At 37.8% G+C, this 26,806-nt stretch overlaps 1 protein-coding gene across 1 annotated transcript in view; it reads right to left on the bottom strand.

Annotated features, from left to right (window-relative positions):
* Positions 1-18,821: 18,821 nt before the first annotated feature.
* The window catches only part of mfsd14ba (major facilitator superfamily domain containing 14Ba), a 17,165-nt gene continuing 9,180 nt past the window's right edge, over positions 18,822-26,806 (bottom strand). The window contains exons 8-12 of the mRNA XM_079599784.1: positions 25,076-25,147; positions 23,856-23,968; positions 23,644-23,741; positions 22,664-22,818; positions 18,822-20,424 (exon numbers count right to left, since the gene is read on the bottom strand). Coding sequence (XP_079455910.1) covers positions 20,209-20,424; positions 22,664-22,818; positions 23,644-23,741; positions 23,856-23,968; positions 25,076-25,147 — 654 coding nt within the window. The 3' untranslated portion in view covers positions 18,822-20,208. The remainder of the gene's footprint in view (positions 20,425-22,663; positions 22,819-23,643; positions 23,742-23,855; positions 23,969-25,075; positions 25,148-26,806) is intronic.

The following is a 26,806-nucleotide window of genomic DNA, read 5'->3' as shown; positions in this document are numbered from 1 at the left end:
CTAAAGATAAGGATTTATTCAGTCTACATCTCATGTAAACTAGAAACTATGCTTCTAACCACGGCTCGAGAGCAGTCGTTCCAACCACACAAGTTTGCGATGCTGTTTGCGAACGTTCGTTGGAACGATGGTTTCGGGAAACACCAAATCGTTGAACTGCTGATAACGACGGAACTTGCGATCATAGTTGGCTAACGATGCTTTCGGGAAACGCACCCCTGGACGAAAAATGAACTAAATTAATAACTTTTTTACAACAAAAATTAACCATCACTGAATTTACTTAAGCTGGACTATGACACTAACTTTGCTGCATTATTTTCCTGTTATCTCTCTAAAGCTGCTTTGATAACTTTAAAATAACTGTTTTCTATGAGAATATATTGTAACATGTAATTTATTCCTGTGATCAAAGCTGAATTTTCAGCATCATTACTCCAGTCTTCAGTGTCACATGACCCTTCAGAAATCAGTATAATATGATGATTTCCTGCTCAAGAAACATTTCTGATTATTGAAAACACAACGAAAAAGAAATATAGCCTATTATTTGACCATTTGCAACTTTAGTATAATGTGATTCGTGACATTTAATTCAGAATATTAATTGGCTTATTTTGATGGCGAAGACTAAACAAATCAAGTTATATGATTTGCAGTCCGTCCTCAAAGCTCTTCAGCGGATGCAATCGTTCAGAGGTTGAGGAGGTCGAGGTTTTGACGGATTGGGACGACAGGATCACTCATTTGCATGGCTGATTTAACGATGCTCAGTCGGCAGCCGTGCTGGTCGATGTGAAGATCCTCGTCTGTTCATCAGGGCTCGAGTCCGTCGTGCAGTTTAAGTGCGTGTTGTTAAATAAGATATCATCAGCTCTTCGATTTTCTCCACATCTGCGCTGGTGCATTTGTGAGAAGAGCGTTCACTCTCAGAGAGCGTTTGACACCTTCACATTTCAATTAGATGAATTATATTTATGAATATGAAGAGGTTTCAGGAATTAAAAGCGGCATTTCATGTTCAATGGTGCACATTGTGTTGTTTCATCTCATCTCATGGCACCTTTAGTCCTATATGTTTCTTTCCATAAAACCAACAAAATCATTTTGATTATAATTAAACCATGCTATCTGTAAGAGTGTGAGAGCAACAGTAATGATGATGACACTACTAACTTAAAGGGTTAGTTCACCCAAAAATGAAAATAATGTCATTAATGACTCACCCTCATGTCGTTCTAAGCCCGTAAGACCTCCGTTCATCTTCGGAACACAGTTTAAGATATTTTAGATTTAGTCCGAGAGATTTCTGTCCGTCCATTGAAACTGTATATACAGTATACTGTCCGTGTCCATAAAGGTAATATAAACATCATCAAAGTAGTCCATGTGACATCAGTGGGTTAGTTAGAAGTTTTTGAAGCATCGAAAATACTTTTTGGTCCAAAAATAACACAAAATAAGACTTTATTCAGCATTGTATTCTCTCCCGGGTGTGTTGTCAATCCTTCACAGTTACGCTGATGGCGTAAGACGCTGATGACGTGTTATCTGGTGCGCCCGAGCTTCATTTATAGACTGAGGGAAACGCACGCTGTAAAAGTGTCTCATCCGCGACATGCACATTTACGCACCATTAAAAAAATGATATCCACGCAAACAATGTAGAATAGCTTGAATATAGCGTGCGTCTCCCTCAGACTGTAAACGAAGCTCGGGCGCACCAGATAACACGTCATCAGCGTCTTACGTCAGCAGCGTCACTGCGGAGTCCTGAACGCAGATTCACAACAGACCCGGGAGAGAATACAATGCTGAATAAAGTCTTATTTTGTGTTATTTTTGTATTTTTGTGTCACCTAATAGTGTTCCTAGATTTTATAGAGGAATAAAATTTTTGTCAAATATTATTTTATTAATAAGTAGGCTATTTAGTTTAGTGCTGATGTTAATACATTTTTTGTTCACTTAAACCTATAGAACTTTTACCTCTATCGCCATCTGTGGTTGAAACTTACAATTGCAAGTTACTTGCGGAGATGTTTTATGTCAGTTTTGAACTGATTTTTTAATTAATTTTCTCAATAATGGAATTTTGTTTATTTTTACTCAAAAATAAGACTCTTTGTCAGCTAAATTTAAGCATTAAATGTAATAAATTTTTCATCATATCATAAAATTAATTTGATAAAAAAAATGTAATTAAAAAAATATTTAAAAAAGATAAATAATTTTTTTAATTAATTTAAAAAAATTACCCAAAAATGTGTCAATGTACCCAAATATTAGTCAATGATATAGCCTACTCATCTGTCACAAAAAAAAATATTTTCATTATTTTAATTTAGAAGATTAAAATAGAAACTAAATTCTCTGCATTTAATTTGATACATTTATCATAATATCATGAAATAAACGTTATTAACATTTTTTATCCATTTTTTAAATAATTAAAATCAGTTAAACGGTTTTAAAAATGGCTATTACATTTTTTTTTTTTATGTAATGGCCATTTTAAATAATTAATTAATTTAATTGACCGGTTTAATAAATTCTTAATAATTTAATTTTGTTTATTTTTCCCTAAAATTAAACGCTAGTCACTGGTCGACTCATCTGTCACGATAATATCTTTTATATATTTAAATCAGCAATTCATTTGGTAAATGTATCATCATATTAAATGAATAAAAAAATAATAGGACAGTAATATAAACCATATTCCCACATGTAACTTTTAGTGAGTGCTCTGTTTAAACATGTTTCTGTTTCAGTGTTCTGGGTTTGGAGATGATGCTGGTACATTCATCACGATCTGATGTGACTTTAATCTCGTCAGTGAATGTTTTTACCTGACTGGAAACGCAGAGGTTGCTGACGTGTCATTGTGTGTTTGGCTTGTTTCTTTGGAAGCCCAATTATGATTAATGGCATGAGGCACAACAACACGAGCTACATGAGCATGTAATCATCATTAATTACTCTCGCTGAATGTGCTGTTGTTCCTCAGGCATTAAGTGTGTTAACAAAAACCCTCCACACCGATGGTAGAGAAACACAAGAGGAGGATTCAGTCCAAGTTACCAAACAGCAGGCAGATTAAAGTAACACATTTCCATAATGCCAGCCTATGGTCTTCATTGGCTGCCAGCAAACGTCTACTTTGTCCCTCAAACACTGTAGTTGTAGCTGAGACTGGAAGAGTTTATGCTGTTTTCTGTGACTAGGCCATGCGACCAATCAGAGGACAGTAGACCAATCACAACAGACTGCGCCATCTGACCAATCAGAGGACAGTAGACCAATCACAACAGACTGCGCCATCTGACCAATCAGAGGACAGTAGACCAATCACAACAGACTGCGCCATCTGACCAATCAGAGGACAGTAGACCAATCACAACAGACTGCGCCATCTGACCAATCAGAGCACAGTAGACCAATCACAACAGACTGCGCCATCTGACCAATCAGAGTAGAGTAGACCAATCACAACAGACTGCGCCATCTGACCAATCAGAGGACAGTAGACCAATCACAACAGACTGGGCCATCTGACCAATCAGAGCACAGTAGACCAATCACAACAGACTGCGCCATCTGACCAATCAGAGGACAGTAGACCAATCACAACAGACTGAGCCATCTGTCCAATCAGAGCACAGTAGACCAATCACAACAGACTGAGCCATCTGACCAATCATAGCAGTAGACCAATCACAACAGGCTGGGCCATCTGACCAATCAGAGCACAGTAGACCAATCACAACAGACTGGGCCATCTGACCAATCAGAGCACAGTAGACCAATCACAACAGGCTGGGCCATCTGACCAATCAGAGCAGAGTAGACCAATCACAACAGACTGGGCCATCTGACCAATCAGAGCAGAGTAGACCAATCACAGCAGATGAGGCTCTTGGAAAGGCGGAGTTTAGAGAGACACTGAGAAGAGGTGCTGCTGCAATGTATATTATGAGAAAATAAAAATGTTTTTTGAATTTGGATGCATGTCAAGTCACCTTCATTTATAGTGCTTTAACAATATAGATTGTTTCAAAGCAGCTTTACAGTGATAATGGGATATTAAAGATACAGAGATAGTTTTGGCTTTACAGCGGCTCTAGAATAAAGTTATTGTCCAGCTGTTAGTTTTGATTGATTCACTTCCATCGCAACGATCTCGACACCGTTCTAACAGTAAACCCCTAATGCGATCCGGCCGCTCATTTGCACAAAATAGTGTCTGGTGTCTCGAGAACACAAACCATGAAATAGGTTCCAAGGTACAAGCCTTGAAACATTTATAATACAGAATTTTTTATCGCTTCCGCATATCCACGTGAACCAGAATTATCCCGACAGCGTTTTATCTGTACAGAGGTAAAGAGAAGGAGGCCGTCACAGGAGAGACACGAGTGACACTTCAGGACTGCGTTGTCATCATGTCCAGGCACAGGTCCTGTGTGTGTGTGTGTGTGTGTGTGCGTGTGTGCGTGTGTGCGTGTGTGCGTGTGTGCGTGTGTGCGTGTGTGCGTGGTCGTGGTCGTGGTCGTGGTCCTTCATCAGATCCGGATACGGCCTGGATCCGGTGGACTGCAGTGAACCTCGGGATAAACAGAGACACTAATATTAGCGTAGACGCCATCCTTCTTATGATGTACCAAGTACATCAGGGTTTATGGGAAGTGTTCCCGGTTCCGGCTGATCTAAACCATGTATGCAGCCTAACATTAAGTTAATAATAATATGCTTATTTTATATAGTGCCTTTCTGAAGACTCAAGGTCACTTTACAATAAATTACAAAAACACATGACATAGAAACTGTGAAGGTACATAAAGAATCAGGGGTCGGGGAAACAAGTGACAAGAATATATGTTTTAATGTGGGTTTTGAAGTCATGTAGTGATGAGAGATTACGGATGTGTTGTGGATTGGAATTCCAGAGAGTTGGGGCAGCGGTGCAAAATGTCCTTCCACCAAACGATGCTAGTTTGTGCCGTGGGATCGTCAACAGACCGGTATCAGCAGATCTAAGTGCGAACAGGGGAGTATGAATGGATGAGATCCATACTAAGTTATAGAAGTCTATAATGTGTTATGTGTATGCTAGGCTAAAGAGACGTGTTTTTAGTCTAGATTTGAACTGACAGAGTGTGTCTGCTTCCCGGACAATGTTAGGAAGACTGTTCCTGAGTTTTGGTGCTAAATAGGAAAAGGATCTACCGCCAGCAGTCGATTTTGATATTCTGGGTATTATTAACGGCGGAATTAGATTTTGAGATCGCAGTAGACGTGAAGGACTATAATGCGTTAAGAGCTCGCTCAAGTACTGCGGAGATAAACCATTTAGTGCTTTGTAAGTGATCAGCAATATTTTAAAATATATACAATATTTAATAGGGAGCCAATGCATGTACATCAATTGTATAGATTCCAAAACAAAATTAGGAACCCTTTAAATAGCATATTAGGGGCACTTTAAATGCAAAAAAAACATTGTGGATGCTTTTAAAACTGAGATTACTAATATTCAGTGAATGTTCAATGGGGAAAAATAAACATATTTAACCATAAGAAACCAATACATTGAAATAAAATACATACAAAGCAACATCTAGGGTCTGATTTTGTGCTTTGCTTCTTAATATCTGTATTCTCTCTAACAATATGTGAAATCAAGAATTATGGCATAATGCTGTTGCTCGCGTTGGCTTATTTAAATAAATAAAAAATTGCAATCGAGGTTTAGCAAATACGTTGACCTTTGTAGGTCCATTTTGTGAAAATGCGTTCCTCGCGTCTTATCTCGCTATGGAAAATAATAACTGCCAGGTAAATTGTATCTGTGTGATTTGCACGTGATAAATACTCTTTTAAGGCCACATTAAACTCTACAATTTCATGCCGCCCGGCTTCAAGTTGAATATAGAAAGCTTAATGGAGCCATATGAAGCCATGCATAATTCATGATCTCTATATATCTGAGAATTACACTGGAAATACCAGAGTGAAAAGGATATAAGTGCCGAGTCAAAGTGCCAATTGACAAATCTGATGGACTCTTAACACACAAGTGAATCCTTCGGTTCGTTTTCTCGCAGATCTTTGATTTCTGTAACATGATAAGCTGGTAAGTGTCACAGACTTCCTCTCCTGGAAGCGTTTGCTAATGTAATTATGTATAATTGGGGATCTGACAGCAGAAGACTTAAATTGATAATTAGCTTTTCAAAGGAGAAAATAATTACTTTTCTGTTTGAGATTTGTTCTCGGTTTAAACTGGATGTGGTTGGACACACTCCAGATACTGAGGTTTGACTTTGAGAACGATGACTTATGTATATAAGCACACAGATGATATCAAAGCATGTTTCATTTGACTCGACGCAAGTCTTTGCCAGGTTTCTCTCAACAGTTTGTTGGACTGTCTGGATTTGTTGTGTTGAAACTCCTGGGTTATTACTAATGCTGCATGGGGATTACATTTCGAATCTAGATTAAAGACGCATCTCTTTAGCCAAGCATTAACACAATGCATCTCATAACCTTGTACACTAGTTATATCAGATCAAATGCACATGATTATCTTTGTTAATGAACAGCAGCTATGCTAATTATTTTTCCATTTGCTTTTTAGTTTTATCTCGGGATGCCCATAAACATGCACCAATGCTACGTTTTTATTGTGGTTAACTTGTAATAATTACTTCAGTGAGTTTGTTTCTGCCTAGAAGTAATACATTGTTAGCTAACTGTGTTATTTGTATTTGTACATTTTTGAAATCCATACTTGGACACAGTCACCTCTAATAATTGACCGTTCGCAAAGACCCGCCCCCTTTAGTTACTGTTGCTATGTCCGACAAGATACGCCGCTCTCTCACACACACGCAGTGAAAAATACATCACGGAGCAGAGAGGACACTGACAACGTGATGACAGACAGGACAGACCAGGTTACTTTTAATATGAAACAAAGTCTCAACTTTAATATTTGGTCATTTTTTTAAAGAAATTTAAACAATAAATACCGTTTTGTGGCTCTTTAATGTGTCTGACAGATCGCTGTGTCGCCTCAGTTAAAGCTGCTCGTGAACCGATCATCTCTTCCTTCTAGTTAGGTTATAGCATCAAATAAACATGAATGAACATCAGGAGGAATGTTGTTTTAACCGCGGAAAGGCGTCAGTACACTCCGCTTCTCAAGTTCAAATCCTCCAGTGTTAATCTACTAACCCTCCTGACTGCTTTGTCGGACAAAAATGGCGGATTCGGCGGATGGCGGATTATAATTGGTCAGATCGCCTGTCAATCAAACTCCCTGCGAAGTGTCGAATGTATTGTAGACAATGCATTTTCTGTAAAGCTGCTTTAAAACTATATGTAGTGTGAAAAGCGCAACACTACATAAATGTGAATTGATATAGTCTGATTAAAATCTCCAAATTCAAATCATCTCACTCAATCTGAAAAGTATCTGCATAATTGATGATCTGCTGGTGTTATCTTCAAACCTCCGCTGACATTATGATGCAACTCAGCCCTTTTGAAAGCATAAATATTATTCATTTTAATATGCAGACGGTGAACTGTGACCTTGCCGTGCTGTTCTTGTTATTGTTGGGTTTTTGTGGTTGCTTTTCTTTTAGGTGTCCTCGTATGTTCTTCTGTTAGTTGTGTGTCTGTCAGTTATGATTAATGCTCTTTTTTTTTAAAGGCAAGGTGGAAATGTATTTTCACAGTTGGACAGCTGGATAGCCTATATCAAGACGCTGCAAACACAGGCGATTTTGATTAAAGAAGGCAGCATTATGTCATGTTTTGAAAGGTGAAAATGAGATTTCAAACTGGACTTACAATAACAGAGGGTTAAAATATCACTTAAAATATGATTTTTCCGTCTTTTACAGTATTGCAGTTGCTAAAGTGGTTGTATTAATGATATTTAAAATATATATAACAACAAGTCTGTATTCAAACTGTTTTTATATTAGGCTATTTGAAGAAAATGTGACAGGGATATTATATTTAACTAAAACTAAAACCATAAAATGCACTAAAATAAACATGAACTGAAAAAATATAAAATATAATATATTTCTAAAAAAAACTAGTTTTTTTCATCTTGTTGACAAGGCAACATTTCTCATTTTTAATTTTTGTGGATATACTACAATAACTAAAACTGAAATAAAAATTAATATAGACATCAAAACACACACACAAACTCAAAAAATTACTAAAATGTAACCTAAATTAAAATGAACATGAATAATATAAAAAGTAATTAAAAAGATACTAGAGAATATACTAAAATAACTGATACTAAAATAACACTGCAGTGTTTGACTGTAAATGCAAATGTGTTTTTTCACCAGGTTCACCAAAGATGCACCAAATTACTGCATCTGATCAAGTAGAAAAGTAACAACACTCCTCGACCACACACACCAATAATTAATAACACTAAGTTCACATGTTGCTCCATCCAGCTTTCATAATCAACAGTGTTTTATAAACCCAGTTCCTCAGGTTCAGCAGCTTGTGTCATTGTTTCCTCTTTTCTCCTCTCTTTTAGTTGTGGCATGATGCGATTGTGTACAACCAGGTTCCCAGGAGCCTCATTAGAGACAGAAGTGTTTCGCATCATCTGGGAGAGTAATTAACACCGTGAGTTTAACGCGTTCCTGCCACACACACACACACACACACACCGTCTGCCGAGAGCCGTGATGTTGCTTCCCTCAAACACACTGTAAATGTCAGAGACACAGGGGATGTTAAAGGTGTGTGTGAGGCTGAGGTAAATGTACTCAAACACAACACTTTTACCATCTCATTGCACATTTACATGGCTTGTGTGCAAGTGGGCGTGTGCGTGCGTGCATGCGCGTGTGTGTGTTCAAGGCTGCAGAAATGTTCCCAAATCTATCCATTTATCCATCCATCCATCATCCATCCATCATCCATCCATCTATCCATCCATTTATCCATCCATCCATCATCCATCCATCATCCATCCATCTATCCATCCATTTATCTATCCATCTATCCATTTATCTATCTATCCATCCATCCATCTATCCATTTATCCATCCATCATCCATCCATCCATCTATCCATTTATATATCCATCCATCCATCCATCTATCTATCTATCCATTTATCCATCCATCTATACATTTATCTATCTATCCATCCATCCATCTATCCATCTATCTATCTATCTATCTATCTATCCATCCATCTATCTATCCACCCATCCATTTATCCATCCATCTATCCATTTATCTATCTCCATTTATCCATCCATCTGTCTATCTGTACATTTATCTATCCATTTATCCATCCATTTATCCATCCATTTATCCATCCATCCATCTATCCATTTATCCATCCATCCACCCATCCATCTATCTGTACATTTATCTATCTATCCACCCACCCATCCATCCATCTGTCTTTACATTTATCCATCCATCCATCATCTATCTATCCATTTATCCATTCATCTATCTATCTGTACATTTATATATCAATCTATCCATCCATCCATCCATCTATCCATTTATCTATCCATTTATCCATCCATCCATATATCCATCCATCCATCATCCATCCATCCATCCATCTCTCTATCTATCCATTTATCTATCTATCCATCCACCCATCCATCCATCTGTCTTTACATTTATCCATCCATCCATCATCTATCTATCCATTTATCCATTCATCTATCTATCTGTACATTTATATATCAATCTATCCATCCATCCATCCATCTATCCATTTATCTATCCATTTATCCATCCATCCATATATCCATCCATCCATCATCCATCCATCCATCCATCTCTCTATCTATACATTTATCCATCCATCCATCCATCTACCTCCAAAATGTAATGCCTTTGACATATATTTCTAAACATTCAAACAAAATAAGTCAAATCAGAAGCAAGTCTCTTGATAAATTTAGTTTTTATAGTTAAAAATTACAGCCATATGTATTTCTTTGAATCACAAATCATGGCAACACATTCAGCTTATCACCCGTTAGACGATCTACCGTGCGCTTGGAACGAAGTTAACAGTGAAATCTGGGAAGAGCAAAACGTTCACGTCACTGATGTTCATGTCACTTCCTAACCCTGGACACGATGTGTTTCTGTCGGGCTGCTCTCGTCTGAACAAATCATCCTCTTACGGATCGCTTGACGCTCAATTTATTGATCCCGTTCACAAGTACAGACACTGTGTGCTCAGTAACCCTTGACCCAATGTGTGCGATACCTGAGCGGATGAAAGCGTGCACGAATAAACTAAATCTTTCTGAAATGGATGGCCACTGCTGTAATATTTGTAGCATTTGTTTGTTCTAATTAGTCAAACATCACTCACATTTTCATAATCCAGTTGTTTATTTTCAATCTCAGGGGCGTTATATGTCATCCATGCATGTTCAATTCATTAATTCTCCAAATGAAAATATTAAAATCGCCTTGTGATGGCATTTCACGTAGTTCAGTTTACACCAGAGTGTTATTTCATTCACTGCTCACTAACACGTGTCGGCCGTGTAGAAAAACACTAAAAGGCCTCTGAACCACATGTGTCACAGAATCAATTACATGAGCATCCACCGTCAAACACTGTCAGAAAGGTCATGATCACACGAGAGGTGCTGAGAGACTCTTCACATCTTATTAAAGCATTTGATGGATCAAGAAAAAGTGGGTGTCGATGTCTCTTTAAGGGCCTGAAGTCTTTCAGCATTATCGTTTGATTAGCATGCTATCATGTTGACTTTTGCATATATTAGCCACAAAGATATTTATATCAACCAAGTGAACGTTAAATCTGTGCAATGGTGCCTGAGAGTCTGAACTTCTGCTGTTGCAAGCAAAACTGTTTATAGAAATAAAGTCAGGAGCAGAAAGTGTGTTTTCTCCTGCACAGCTGGTGTAAAACCCTCAGAATGAAGGTGAGACTCCCTGATCTCTACACTCGACCCACGGCAATTAATTTAGTTCCTCGCAAACGAAGCGCGCGCATGAACGCAGGCTACTTTAGCCTCGTAAAACACTGACTCCACAGCTTAGCAGGAAGCTAGCCATGCTAAAAGTAAAGCCACGTTAGCACTTCATTTCAAGTTGTGCGGAGTTGTCAAATTCTTGTACTCATTAAAATTGCAGCTTAAAGGATCCATATGCGATATTTTAACATCTCTGTCCATTTGACTTCATTTAGATCTCCCACAGTCTCTGAAACAGAAGGTCCAGCAGTGAAGGTCTGTGATGGACACGCACACAGGATGAATATGGCTCACGGTTAATCTGACCAACAACAAAAAAAAGTGAGTTTCATAACTTTCTATGTAAAGCTCTTCACTGAATTATTATAATATATTTTCTTGTTTCAATATCAAGACCTTTACAATTATAACTGTATTATAATATATAATATATAATTATATTATATTATAACTGGTAATATTTCTATAAAAAACTATATTTTATTTTATATAATATTATATTATCTTATATAATATTCAATATCATATTAAATAAAATATTTTATATGATTTTCAATATGATAAATGGTGTCTTTTATTAATGAATTATAAAATCTAGCAACAACAAAAAATGCCAATAAGGCAAACAAAAATTATTTTAAAAGTCTACAAAAATATCTAGTAAGAACAATATTTAATGAATAATTATTGAGATAAATGATTACATATAACATATGTAACATTTAATATACGCTACTGAATAATATTATAGCCTACATGATATATTTTAAATGAATAGAATCCTGCCAAAAAAAGCTTGAAACTACCATACAGTAAATATGTAGTACGGATAATATTAATAATCCTAAATCTTGACAGAAATGATTAAATATCATATTAAATTTAATATTAAATATTGAATATACTGATATATTTTAATATAGGCCTATTGTATATTACATTTTATAAATATATTAATTGCCGAATTAAATGTAAAATAAAAATAGCAAAACAGACTTCCAAAACAACTCAATTTTAAATTTAAGACAAAAAATATTTAAAAAACTCTTGAAACTACCATAAACATAAGGATAATATTAATAATACTAAATCTTGAGAGAAAGTAAGTAGTAATCAAGCACTTTCTGACTAGTTTAAAGGATTCATTGACATTTCCAGTGGCTCGATATCCAGTGATTTTGCATAATGGCTTTTTTCTTGATTTAATCAGTGTGTGTGCGGTGTAAATTCCATGTGGTGTTTCTTATTAAAGCATTATTGAGCTCATGAGCTTTATAAGCTGTGTGTTTTGAGCATGCATCATATGATATCTAGTTAACATTTCATAAATGAATGTCGCTCCGTCCCAGAACTGACACGTGTCTCTGTGTTAAGCACACACTGTCATGCCTTCACAGCGTGTCCTCTGCGGGGTTTAAAGCAGCCCGTCCTGCGCCTGCACAGTATCTTCCTGGAGCGCTTCCACAGCTGAAGTCTTCCTCGCGTCCTGACACCGCAGATAAGCACAGGCTTCCAGGAAACAGCGAGAGGGCTTCATCTGCTCAGTTTCAGACAACGTGAACAATATGCCTTCAGGAGCAGAAGTCCTCCCAGAATGCAGTGCTCACACTATCAAACACAGTGCAGATCCTCACTGTCCTTCGCAGACCTTACAGGAAGTTCAGATATGAGCATTCTGTCCTCATTTCCTGTTCCTTGTGTCGTTCCACTCATGCAGCGTGACTTAATTGTGTTCACGCTGCTCTTTTCCACACTAGATAGTAGAGCACGTGACTCGTTCGCGTGAAACCACACAATATTACAGATTTATTAGCATCCAATCAGTTTACTTTTGTAGACAATCTTTCTCATATTTAGGGAAGCTTGTTTCCATCATGGGTCATTGTGACATTTTTGTTCATCTCACAATTCTGGCTTTTTTTCCCTTGCAATCGCGAGATTATATCTAAAAAATTTTGTTACAATTTTGAGAGATAAACTCACAATTGCAAAAAATACAAAAAATTAAACGCCCTCATGTGAAGCTTCATAAAGTATAAAGTAATTATAAAGTAATGGATTACTATTGGAATGACTGGATTTCGCCCACAAAATTTCGTAAACACAATCGCACCTTAAGACAGTGATAATAAAAGATGAAATTCAATATACACCTTATTGATGATGCACTATAAGCCTACAGGTAGAAGATAAACCCAGAATATGAGTATAGCGTTGCGTTCAAGTTCTGTGTGCTTGCCTGTACTTTATATGTTTTATTATAAAGGTATACTGAATTTGATCCTCTAATAGCCTACCACTGTCTTAATGCATTCAGCTACATTAAGCATTTTCTTTATAATGGTTTTCTATGCTGCTGAATTTGAATATTCAAAAATGCAAAGATTTGAGAGATATGGTGGAAAGAAGAATACATCAGAGAATAACAACTTATATAGGCTATTTCTATCTAAAGAGTTTTAACTAATAACTTCGGTCTGTTCCTCGCTATCATATGAGTTCAGAGGATTTAAAACATGTAGAGCACAAGCTCTCCCACCACATATCCTGGATATATTCAAGTGGTTGATCCAACTTCGGGACATTATAATGTTAGAAATATCCACAGCTCGGGTGAACTAAAGCTGCTGAGAAAGTGTCCAAGTATATTGTGCAAAGCAATGATCAGGACTCAGATTGAATACCTTAACACTTTATCCTACTTCTTTTTTCTTTTCTTTTTTTTTTATAAGTGTTTTTATGTTTTATCATTCCTGTGGCTGTTTTCTGTTGACTTATCTATCCAATAATACCCCATTGTAAAGAGACCGGGCTGGGGTGGGAGGGATTGGTAGGTGGGAAGTTGATTGACATGTTCTCATTCTGGCATGTTTTTTATCAAAAAATGAAACTTGAACAAAATTTAAACATGTAGAGCACAAGCTAAAGGTGGAACTGTAATTTTTTTTTTTTTTTTTTTTTTTTTGTAAAGGGATAGTTCTCAGATCACTTGGACGTGGTTGTGTACACGAGGTAAAAACGATATAAATACTGTTCGTTTTCTCACACAAACCGCTCGGTTCGTGTCTTAGGCCATCAATGTGTACTTACGATGGGGAATTGTTTAATTTGGACTTCTCTGTGCATGCTCTTTGAGATAGTGACCATAGACCTGCATTATATGACTGACAAACAAGAACGGTTTGATCTAAAAATATCAAAATTGAAACTACTGCGGAAACAAAGACACCTACATTTTGGATGGCCTTGAGGTAAGCTAAAACATATCAAAATTTTATTTCAAAGTGAACTATCCCTTATACCGGTAATTTAATTCAAGAGAGTGGGAACATTCTGCTAAACTTCTCCTTTTGTTCTTTCACAGAAGGAAGAAAGTCATGTAGGTTTGGAACGACATGAGCGTGAGTAAATGATGACAGAATGATAATTTTAGTCTGAACTGGCCCTTTAACCGCTCGTATAGTGTGGCGTAATCATAAAAGACCCTGAACCAAACCCCCACTCGGACAGGACGTGCTCCAGGCTTTGGATGGGCCATAAAGGTGCTGTGAAGGTGTAATTGCATCATCAGAACTGAGAATCCAGCTCAGTGTAGTGTGCACTATAGCAAGTGCATAGGGTGAAAGTGAGACCATTCTCCTCAAGAATCTCAGTTATGTGACCTTTGCAGCTGATGCATAAAACCCTCTTCATTCAGAATGATTTATCCATTCACTGCTCCTGTGAGAGCGTGTCGAAACTACAACCATTCATATTTATGAGCTACACCGATGTGTGATAGAAAGCACAGTGTCAAAAGATGTTAAATTAATTGAAGAGTATTGAAGTGTATTAACTACATCTGTGAAGTATTATCATGCTTGCCATGTTGATTATTGACCATATTAACAATAAAATGTAACTTAGCTGATATCAAAAGCAGCTGGTGTGTCTCTTCACACTATTTCTGTCAGGACCACTATCGCCAAATACGATTGACAATTAGCATACAGTTTGGATTGGCGGTATGGTTCTGTTCTGGGCAGGAACTGCAGTCTAGCATGGATAAGAGCAGCAATAACCCTCCTTAGGGTAAACCAAACAGAACCAACATGAATGCATTGCGGATATCATTAATTCAATACTTTAAGTACAACATAATTCAAGGGGAATCAGAATGCCAAATCCTGACTGGATGAGAGGTGGAGCTGGGGAGGGAGGAGGGTAATTCGCTCCTGAGAAACGCAATAGCTGCTGATAACACTGAAGAGCTTATATATGTATACAGTGATAGGCGTCGTATTATATAGGTAGACGTGGATCCAGGATCTTCATGTGTGTTCTGAACAGCGTTGCCACCCGTCCCGGTTTTCCAGGGATTGTTCTCTTTTTTGAGCGACAGTCCCGGAAAATGTATATTCTTTCCCGGGACACGAATTGTCCCGTTTTTTTTGTGAAAATGTACTTCTAAAGTAGAATTTCCTGGTTTCAAATTAAACCGTTTCCGTCTACTGTTACTTTGTTTTCTTCTTGGTTGTGTACATCCAATCCTGTGTTCGTAAACGGGTAAAAACGGGGAAAACATTGGATTGGCCAATGCCAGGCGTTTACTTTTATTTGATTGGAAGCTCAACTTATCGCCTAGCAACTGCCTGTGCTATCGGTCGGTTGGTCGGTCGCGCGCATCAACACATATCCAGGACTAAACAGCGTGAGCAGTTGCTAGCTAGCTTTTTAAAAACGTTCTATTTACGTCTATTGTGTGAAATTTGGGGAGAGACGGACGAGGAGGATAACACAACAAAATCGGATGAGCCACCAGTGTCAAAGAAAAAACTATTTACAACCTACAACTCAGACTGGGCGAAAAGAGAAAACTTTTCTGAATGGGAAAATATTTTTTCCCATCCCCCTTACACCAACCACCCAGCCCCCCACTCCCTCCCCCTCCCTCCCCCTCCCACTCCCTCCTCCTCCTCCCAATCATCTGAGTGTCCCGGTTTTTCACAAATAAAAGGTGGCAACCCTAGTTCCGAAGATGAACGAAAGTCTTACGTGTTTGAAACAACATGAATGTGAGTAATTACTGTCAGTTTTCATTTTTGGGTGAACTATCCCTTTAATATTAATTGTAGTCCTCATCGTTTACCTATGTGAAAACAAAATCGTAATTTCTAGGTAAGTGAAAAAATATGTGTGTTGGTTTTATTTTATTTTATTATTAAACTGTTGAGGACAGCAGCATTTACACCAGAGGAAGGTTTTGTAGCATCACTGAACTGAACTGCGCCTGAAACACTTAGTTGAGGCGTTTAGATACTGAGCTGAGGTTATTATGATGAGATCTCAAGGGTTCAGCATCAGTCAGACATTCAAGATACATCAACACTGCCATCCAGAGGAGACATAAGCATATGTTTTTCATAAGCATACACTAAACTTGAACATTTGATGGCTTTGCATCTGTTACATTACATTGATTTATTTTTATTGGACAGGAATTTATTGCATGTTAATTGGCTGAAAATGAGAAATGTAGCCTACGTTTATGCATTTAGCAGACACATGTATCCACGGAGAATAATCGTGCATTTGAAATATTTATACAGATATGAAAGTATTCCCATGCATGCATGATGCACACACAGTAATAACATTTGCACATATTTGTATTGTTAAAGACTGCAAACTACTGCTAAACTTTTATACGGGACTAATTGTGATAATGAACTAAAATAGTCACATTATCTTGCTAGGTCCTTTTAGATATTTCATGATAATTATTATCATATCCACGTCATGTTATTATGTGTTCAGAAATCCCAAAACGCAACAGCGCCATCTAACGGTCAAGAGCAACAATGCAGAAAGAAACTGAAATCACGAAATTACTCTTAGTGTTGTTTATTCATTTGCACCTATTTGAATATTCTCACAATACATGACAATAAATACATAAGGGTCCCTGTACATTTCATCCTCATCAGCTGCTCAGTGTAGCTCCTCTGTATTTACAGTAAGATTAAAGATACTACAAACGAACATGTTACTTCAGGCACCTCGTGTATCCCGTTAAAAGACACACAAATACTTGACATGTTCAAAAAGGAAAGCAAAACACTTCCTGACGAGCCCAAAACCGGCTGGCGTTATTTGGAGCTGCACGTTTGTTCCAAAAAATATTGCGGGTCTGGCAACAGGTAAAAGTGTATCTGTAATAATACTATTCAATACATATACAATACTTTACAATCCTAAAATAATGAATATGATCGTCGTTATATTACATTTTAAAACTGTTGTTACAAGCTGTGCACAAATGCATTGTACATACAAAACACAAAAGCGCGGGAACTTGTGGAAGCTCATTCCCGCCACAGAGTAAAAAAATGTAATTCTAAGACTTTTTCCTCAGAATTGCAAGTTTATATCTCGCAATTGTGACTGTATAGCTTACATTTCTGACTTTTTTCTAAGAATTGAACTCGGAATTGTGAAGAAAAAACACCAAAAAAAAAAAAGCAAATGCAGAATTGAGAGAAAAAAGTCAGAATTGTGCCATAAAAAGCAGCAATTACCCTTTTTATATATATAAAAACACAAGCCAGCGCAATTTCAAGCTCTACAAAGAAAGTTTCACATCTTTTTCACTGCATGATAAATATGGCTGAAATGATGCAAAACACATGGAAAAGGGTCAAGGGTGGAGAAGCAAAGATTCACATTCTGTTCACGGTTTCAGTCTGATTCGCAGTCACCATTAGTAGGATACTGCTGTATTTGTGTAGAATACTGGAAGTGGAGGAAATGATGTGCATGTGGAACAGGAAATGAGTGCAGGTCAGTCTAATGATTGATGACCTCAAACTATGCGATGCTCCACAGTGTTCTTCACACAAAACAGACTGAGGCCCTTTGGGAAATATAAAGCATCTCCACTGTATAAGAAAATATGGAATTCATGAATTTTTTCATGAAAAAATCTAAAATCCCATATTGAAAATGGAATGTGGCTATACAAAAAAACTGCAGATAAAAAATATATATTCAGATCGAATCTCACCTCATTCCACAAAATCATCAAAACCTCCAAAAACGAGGTAGCTGGTACGTAGATGTTGGCTGATTATTAATAATTATCCTTTCATTTTAGTAAAAGGAGATATATCGTTGAGTACAATAGCTCAACAAATGCACAAAGCCAATTATTTTCTTGAAAGTTAAAATGAAGGTAAAATTTCACTTATACCAATGTAATATTGTAAGCAATACTGTAATATTGTGATTTTAAACACCTACTTTACTCAACATTAAATTTGTTACTTCTAAATTTAATGCCATTTTTGATCATTACCGACACTACTGCATAGAACCTTTACTCACACACACACACACACTCACACAATTCATGAATTTCACAATCAAGCCGTGTCCATATGATATAACTAATCTGCCTAAAGACCTACGTTAGCATCAGTAACTACACCAAACCACTGGTGCTCTAGTGTCTTGGGTTTGGTTAACATCGCCACAAATACAGTTCATGCACTTGCAACCGGATGCATCTCTAATCTATTAAAACCTTGTCAAACGCCACAGGATATGTGACTTTAAGGCTTATATAAAGAAAGTTCGCGCAATCGCTGCAAAACTTTCATCAAATACAGTTTACAAAATACTGTCAGCGTATTAATCTCAATTTATATTAGGGTGAATCTCATGAAATCTGTCAAGAACATGCTCGGGTCATGGTTAAAATCATGATAAATGTATGCAAATGAAGCCTATTTTTTAGAAGGGGGAAATGTGATCAATTGTAATGAAAATAATATCACGAAAAGTCTAAAAATAGGCTTTATTTTTTTTCAGGTTGCAATTAGGTTTGGTCGGTAAAATGATATATCGTGGCGATATTAAAATGTCTATCATTAGAGATTTTGTTATATTGTGTATATCACTGTATGCAAATATATAGCGACGCTTCAGAGTGATGAAACGCATGAATGAGACAATAAAGCGCATGACGTGCTTGATGTTATTAAAAGGGGTGTATAAGAGCAATAAGTTGTGAAAATAACTGGTTTACTGTTAAAGTGTGCGCACAGAAAGCTGCCTCTCAGAATTCGGGACGTGCTTGATGTTAAAACATGATATAAAGCGCAATAATCTGTGAAAAGGACTCGATGCGGTCTCTCAGCATATGATCGTGAATTCAGTTCTCTTTCACGTCTTATTGCACTTGAATGGTCGAATACACACACAGTTATGTCAAAAGGCCCATCGTGTGGAGTATTCATGTTAACACAGCCAGTTATGTCTCAAGTGAAAGTAAACAGTTGTGTAAACCAGATGTGTATCAGTATAATGGATCCATGCGTTTGGTCTTAAAGAGACAGCAGCCTAATAAACCTTTGTATCCTTAAATGTTAATCAAACTAAAGAGAAAATATCTTGAGTTCTTGACTGAATAACTTTTGTCGCTTTAATAATAATACATTTATATTTAATTCATACAGTGAAGACTATGAAGTATTTAATTTTTATCTGATTGTTCCATTTCTGTTCAGTAAACCTATTGTACCTGATTTTTTTTTAGTTTAGTTTATATTGTATTTGTCCTATTGTTTGTAATTTGCTGCTTTGTTCTTATTTTTAATAACAAAAATGAAATAAAATAACTATATTGTGATATATATATTGTTATCATGAAATAGGATTTTGGTTATATCGCCCACTAGTCGCAATAACCCTGTTTTCATGAAATTCATCCAGATTTTCTTCAATCTTACGAGAGTAACAATAAGCTTCAAGTCACCACAAGCTCCATAAACAATAACCTTTGCTGCACTTTGCCCAAATATCTATATACATAAAGAGCTTTGCATTCAAACTCCAGAAGAATCCAACAAACCCAACGTCCAAACTCCACCACAGCGCATCCAATCCTACTGATCGAGCCCTTAGTGTTGATTCATTTGTACACTGAATGTTAAACACTGTAAAAACGGTCAATAAAAAAGCCTCTGAGTTCAGAACCAATAACCGTTTCATCAAAACAACAAAAATCAGATAAAACACACTAAATAAATACAGCTCGCTCCCAAACGTTAGTCGCTGGACAGGTGGAGGGTTTGCGATTTTTTTTCTTTTTTCTTTTTCCCAAACATGATTTGGGTTGAGAGTTCCAGTCACACAGTGCTGTCCTCCAGCAGCGGCTCGAAGTCCTCGTCGCTCCCCGGCAGCGGCGTGTTGGTGTGGGCTCCGGCCAGACTCGCGCTGCTCTTGCTGGTTTGGCAGGGAGTCGCTGGTGGCGACGGCTGGTCCGGTATGAAGAGAGCGACTATAAACGCCACCACTACCGTGCAGGCGCCCAAGAGGAACGGAGGGCCGGGGATTAATGTCTTCTACGCATAAAATGTGAAAAGAAATCAACATTAGAACAGGTAATACGGGAGATGATGCCATGTTTGAGCTAATGAATGAGTGTATATATATTAGAGATGCACCGATTGATCGGCTGGTGACCGGAATTGGCGATTTTCACGTGATTGGCCATGATCGGCGACCGGCCGGTCAGTCTGACTAGAGATGCGCGGTTGGAGGTTACAGCCTTAAATAAATTCGGGCGGGTGGCGGGTGGCGGGCGGTTGAACCAATCGAATGAAAAATATATGTATACATTGTTAAATATTGTGCGATGGAATTTCATAGAATTTCGAAGTGAATAGAGTCTGCGTTTCTTTAATATCGAGGCTCTATAGTTTATTATATGATTGTTAGGCCTGTTGTTTGTATAAAATGAATTGCACTGTGCCTGAAAAAGACGCGCTCTCCGCTCTCTTCCCGTGCATTCAAAATTAACGGCAGTCTTCAGAACAGGCTCGTCCTATAGTCGTCACCAGAGCCGGACAGTAACGGAGTACATTTACTTGAGTACAGTACTTAAGTAAAATTTTGAGGGATCTGTACTTTACTCGAGTATCATTTTTGGGGAGAACTCATGACTTTACTCAAGTACATTTGAGAGGCAAATATTGTACTCTTTACTCCACTACATTTCTATCCATAACCGTGAGTACTGAGTACCCGTTACTAATTCTAAAAAAGAAAAAAACTAGGAAACCCTCAATTTGTCGTTTCCCTCTCAAACGTGACTGGATTGTGCAGGCACCACTGATTGGGACAGCCTATCAGCAATCACCTTTCAGAGGTGTGGTTCAGAGGTGTGTCAGAACACTGCTATATTGCCTTCTTTGCTGGTTTAGGTTTATTGATTTGATTGATGAAAAAACAGAGAAACTCACATGTACACACAATTGTTAGTTCAAATGTGGGTGCAAAAAATCCATTAAAACTTTAGCAGAGGTTTGTCAGAGCGTTGCCATTGTGCTATTGCCTTGTGGGCAAGTGCGAAATGTTTAATAAAGCAACGTGGTAAAAAGATGAAAATTACTTTATTTTACTTTCAATTCCTTTTACATTATCCAAGGTATTAACATTAACATTTTTCATAACTCCATGTAGGACGTTTCTGTACATAAATGTAAGCACTGTGGCAGTAGTAATGCAATATTTCGAAAATGTACTCTTGTACTCTTGATACTTAAGTACTTTTAAAAACAAGTACTTCAGTACTTTTACTTAAGTAGACATCTGACTGTAGTACTTTTACTTGTACTTGAGTAAAATTTAGCAAGGGGTATCTGTACTTTTACTCAAGTAATGAAGCTGTGTACTCTGTCCGCCTCTGGTCGTCACCCTGACATGACAGTGCGTAGAGTTAATTAGCCTATAATGTAAATGACTTATTTTATTCGAGCTTTCTATCTATTTGCTAACAAATAAAGTGAAATAGGCATTCATTAGTAGTAGGCTAAATAGCAGCATGTTGAAATGATGTGCCAAAAGCATCACACGTGCACATGTAGGAAACCTCGTGAATTACGGCCGTTTCTCACCGCAAAGCGTGAGCAGCGCGTGTTTTTTTCACCGTCCATGTTAATCAATGAGTGCGTTCACACCGGGAGCAGGACCAGGAGTTTCTTTTGGTTGCGCTGCTCACGCTCAATTAAAGTGAAAGCACGCTTTTGATGGGCAAAATAAATATGATTTCACAACAAAAGTGCCTAGAATTTGCATGTCTAGTGTGTTTTAACAAGAACTGGAGTAGTCCATGTCAGAAAAGAAAATGAAGACTCAAAAATATTTACAGAAAATGTACCCATTTACACTTGTTTTTTATTATTCAGTTTGGGTAAAAGTATATGGTGTTTTAAAAAAAAATATATATATATATGGAAAATAAATATTTGTGTGCTGTAAAGAGGCAAAAAATGTAATCGTCTCGGCAGGTCAAACTCAAAGAGAAATCGGAATCGGCCTAGAAAATTGTAATTGGTGCATCTCTAATTTATATATATATATATATATATATAATAATTTAAAACAGTCATTGTACCCAAATAGATTCAATACTTGCATTCAAAAAATAAACCATCAGTGCAAAAATGCCATCAGTGCTTTTAATTGACGATGCAAATGAATTACTGAATCAATGTTTTGAACTGATTCACTGAACCAATTGCAAACTCTTCCTGTAAAACAGACAGACTGAGTGTGAGGGTGGCTGAACGGAGCGTGTACCTGTGTGGCGGCCTGTACGGGGATGGCGAAGTCGGGTTGGATGGTGGTGATCCCACTCAGCTCAACGTTAAAGAGGAAGAAAACGAAGCCATACAGCGCAGGACCCAGTCCGTTACAGAGACCCCGAATTCCTGTTATCATGCCCTGAACCAGACCTGAGGTAATACAACACAGCTTATATTCACAGTATACACTCTTGATTGCTGAGATTGTCATTTAAAAGCCAACGAGAAAAGAAAATGTGACATTCGTTATTTTAATGGGGTCCTATTGCGCTTTTTCAATTGTCTTTGTGTAATGTTGCAGTTTAAACATGAAAAAGGTCTGCAAGTTCAATATATTAATATATCTCTACATCAGTGTCAGTGTTTCTGAACTCATGAAACGCCTCCATTGTAGTCTTGAGTTTCTTCCGGGAATAAACACGTCACAATATTCCTCATTTAAATAATGAATAAACAGAATAAAGGGGGCGGGGCCTGGCTGAGTTAGTTAGTAGTGTGTTAAACTGGCGGTTATGGTAAGGGACGGGACATTTCCCAAACACACTGAAAGCGCTTGACCAATCACAACACACTGATCCAGCCGACCAATCAGAGCACAGTGTGCTTCTCAGAAGGAGGGGCTTCATAGAGACAGGAAGTAAACAGAGCGTTACTGGCAGACTGGTAAGAGAGAAGCTGCAACAATGTAAAATATGAGAAAAATAAGGTGTTTTTGAACATTCAAGCACACACTGACGAAGGTAAAGAGCCGTTTAAATGTTTGTTTTCTTTATCTCCTGTTTGCAATAAAGTATTTTTGGAGTGCAGACCTTTTTTGCATTTTTGAACATTCAAGCTAGAAAACCTATTCTAGTAAAGCCCAAAAACAAAACCAAGAGTTTGAAAAAGGTCCCCAATAGGTCCCCTTTAAAGAAAAAGTGTTTTTCCTCAGTCTCTTAAAAGTTTTGAAAATGTGAAAGGCTTATAAGACTTTACCCTGTTTATCCGGATCTGCACTGCGTGACACTAAAGCGCTCACTGCAGGGAACGTTATGCTGGACATGGCTGCCACCGCACCGGCCGCCCACATCATCCTAAATGACAACAAAAAGAACATCACGTGACTCACTCTTCTTAAACCAGACCGTTGTTACGTAACATTTGCATAAGCAGGTCATTTATCTTGATGTAGATAGACGTTAACTCACCACGGCTCAGACCCTAAACCGTACCAGGCCAGCTGGAGAATCTGGAAACCCAGACCCAGAAGAACTGTGTTCTTGTTCCCGATGGTCCTCATTAATAAAGTGAGAAAAAGCGTCTGTGGGGAAACACAAGGGAATGAATAATTGCACCGCCCTGCATCATATTTGCTGAATTAAATCCAATTGTTTTTAACTAATTTTGTTAGAAGTGCTGATTCCCAAAAAATGCCTGTTTTGCTCTAGCACGTCACTTTCTCAAAAAACATGATGTGCATTTAATGGCATTTCGACAGACAATTTTAAGGTAAAAAAGTCTTGTTTTCCCTTCATCACCAGAAAAACATCCACAAAGACATGCTTCCCATCTTCCTCTGAGCCAGGTTACAACGATTTGTTCAATTCTCAGCCGATTGTCACATGTAAGACATTATTTTATGCATAATCCTGATTCAAGGTTAGAATTATGCATTATGCAAGAAGAAAACGCATGTTTTATACTTTATCTGTGTGTGTTTTACTACATCCAGACACTGACAGTGTCAGAAAATTGCTTATTTATTTTTAAACTTATTTATAAACTTAAGTAAAAATGTTTAAATCTTATTTATTATGTTACATTTAGTCATAAGAGTGTTTGAACATTTTTCCACACATTGTTTAATGATACATTTACACATTTATACAGTTTAATGATGCATTTTGAATATTCTTGTCATTAAAAATTAAGTGCATTAAAAAAAAAGTTTTTTTTAAAGTTCTGTCATTTTATTAAGTGCATTAAAGCTAATAAGTATGTATGTATAAGTATGAATATAATTTATTCTGGTATCAAAACTTGATAGAAAGTTTTTTTTTCATCAAGAGTAGGCCTTTTTATGCAAATCCGCAGATATTTTTTTCCAGATGCAGGGCTGTGTTATTATTGACTGAAACTTCATCGTTTTCATTACTACATTGTATTGAATTACAAAAGATGTGAAGCAAAGCTGCTAGAATTCGCCTCTGTTGCTAAAAATAAAACACCAGCACTTAAATAAACCAGCTAGTGCAGTGCTATCTGCTCATTACAGCTCTGCCTATATTTCATTACATTTACCGTTGAACTTTTAAAGGAATTCAATTCAATTAGAAAGCGTTTGTGGGAGCCACTTTCACAAGACGCCTTTCCAGCTCAACGACACAAGTAATAAGGCAGAGCGAAGAATATTGCCTCAATTAAATACCTGCGCCAGGATGGAGAGGATTCCCACCACGCCGATGAACACAGCGATCGTTTTGGGCGAGAAGTTAATGACCTGAGAGACAGAGAAAGAGCCACATCGCTATCAGTCTGCACCACTGGGCCTGAATCGAATTAACTCTGTTATGTCCAGTAATGAGCCGTCATTGAACTGAACAGCCAGACAGGATGCCACTAACAATCCACATAAACCTGGAACTTGCTAAGGAACCACCTGATAAGTATGTGAAATATAATTCTGTAGAACGCGACAAAGTCTGTGCTACATTCTTGTCACATGACCTCGTTACATTGCATGTTTAATTAATGCCTGGTTCAGATTACACGATTTTAGCCCAATTTTGGCACAATTCGTTTGACGTAGGGTGTCGTGGGGATTCGTAAACGATAACGGGCGCCAGGACGCAAGATTCGATCGTTTCATCTCGTATAGTGTGTGTCATAGTGGGCGACAACCTACATCGTGTATGCGATGCTTCACAACAAAAAGACTAGCATGTTTCTTTTGTTTTTTCGGTCCTCCACGACGAGAGTGAGTGAGTGAGTGAGTGAGTGAGTGAGTGAGTGAGTGAGTGAGTGTGTGTGTGTGTGTGTGTTAGTGAGTGAGCGAGGATGAGTGTGTGTGTGCGCGTGTGAGTGAGCATGTGTGCATTTGTGTATGTGAGTGAGTGAGTGAGTGAGCGTGTGTGTGTGTGTTAGTGAGTGTGTGCGCGTGTGAGTGAGCATGTGTGCATTTGTGTGTGTGAGTGAGCGCGAGAGAGAGTGAGTGTGTGTGTGTGTGTGTGTGTGTGTGTGCGTGTGAGTGAGCATGTGTGCATTAGTGTATGTGAGTGAGTGAGTGAGTGAGCGTGTGTGTGTGTGTTAGTGAGTGTGTGCGCGTGAGAGTGAGCATGTGTGCATTTGTGTATGTGAGTGAGTGAGTGAGTGAGCGTGAGTGTGTGTGTTAGTGAGTGTGTGCACGTGTGAGTGAGCATGTGTGCATTTGTGTATGTGAGTGAGTGAGTGAGTGAGTGAGCGTGTGTGTGTGTTAGTGAGTGTGTGCGCGTGAGAGTGAGCATGTGTGCATTTGTGTATGTGAGTGAGTGAGTGAGTGAGCGTGTGTGTGTGTTAGTGAGTGTGTGCGCGTGAGAGTGAGCATGTGTGCATTTGTGTATGTGAGTGAGTGAGTGAGCGTGTGTGTGTGCTAGTGAGTGAGCGAGGATGAGTGTGCGCGTGTGAGTGAGCATGTGTGCATTTGTGTGTGTGAGTGAGCTTTGTGTGTGTGAGTGAGCGCGAGAGAGATTGTGTGTGTGTGTGTGTGTGTGTGTGTGTGTGTGTGTGTGTGTGTGTGTGTGTGTGTGTGTGTGTGTGTGTGTGTGTGTGTGTGTGAGTGAGTGCGTATGTATGTATGTATGTGTGCGAGTGAATGTGTGTGTGAGACGGCACGTGATGGCTGGTCGGAAAGCAACGTGTAGTCTGACATGTTTCTTATCCACGACACGACTAAATTTTACTAGTCAAAATCGTGTAATCTGACACAGTGACTATCATAGCAGACAAAACAATCGTGTAATCTGAACCAGGCATAAGTAAGTGAAGTCCAGTTATCATATATGGGTGTGGGTTCAGTAAATCGTTGTTTTTTTTGGAAGAAATAAATACATTTATTCAGCAAGGGTGCTATATACTGGCAAAATTGTTTGGTCTTCATTCATGCACAAATTTGCATATTGCA

Source organism: Phoxinus phoxinus, assembly GCF_949152265.1.
Source record: "Phoxinus phoxinus genome assembly, chromosome: 23".
Lineage (NCBI taxonomy): Eukaryota > Metazoa > Chordata > Actinopteri > Cypriniformes > Leuciscidae > Phoxinus > Phoxinus phoxinus.
This window is presented reverse-complemented; position numbering and strand designations above follow the sequence as displayed.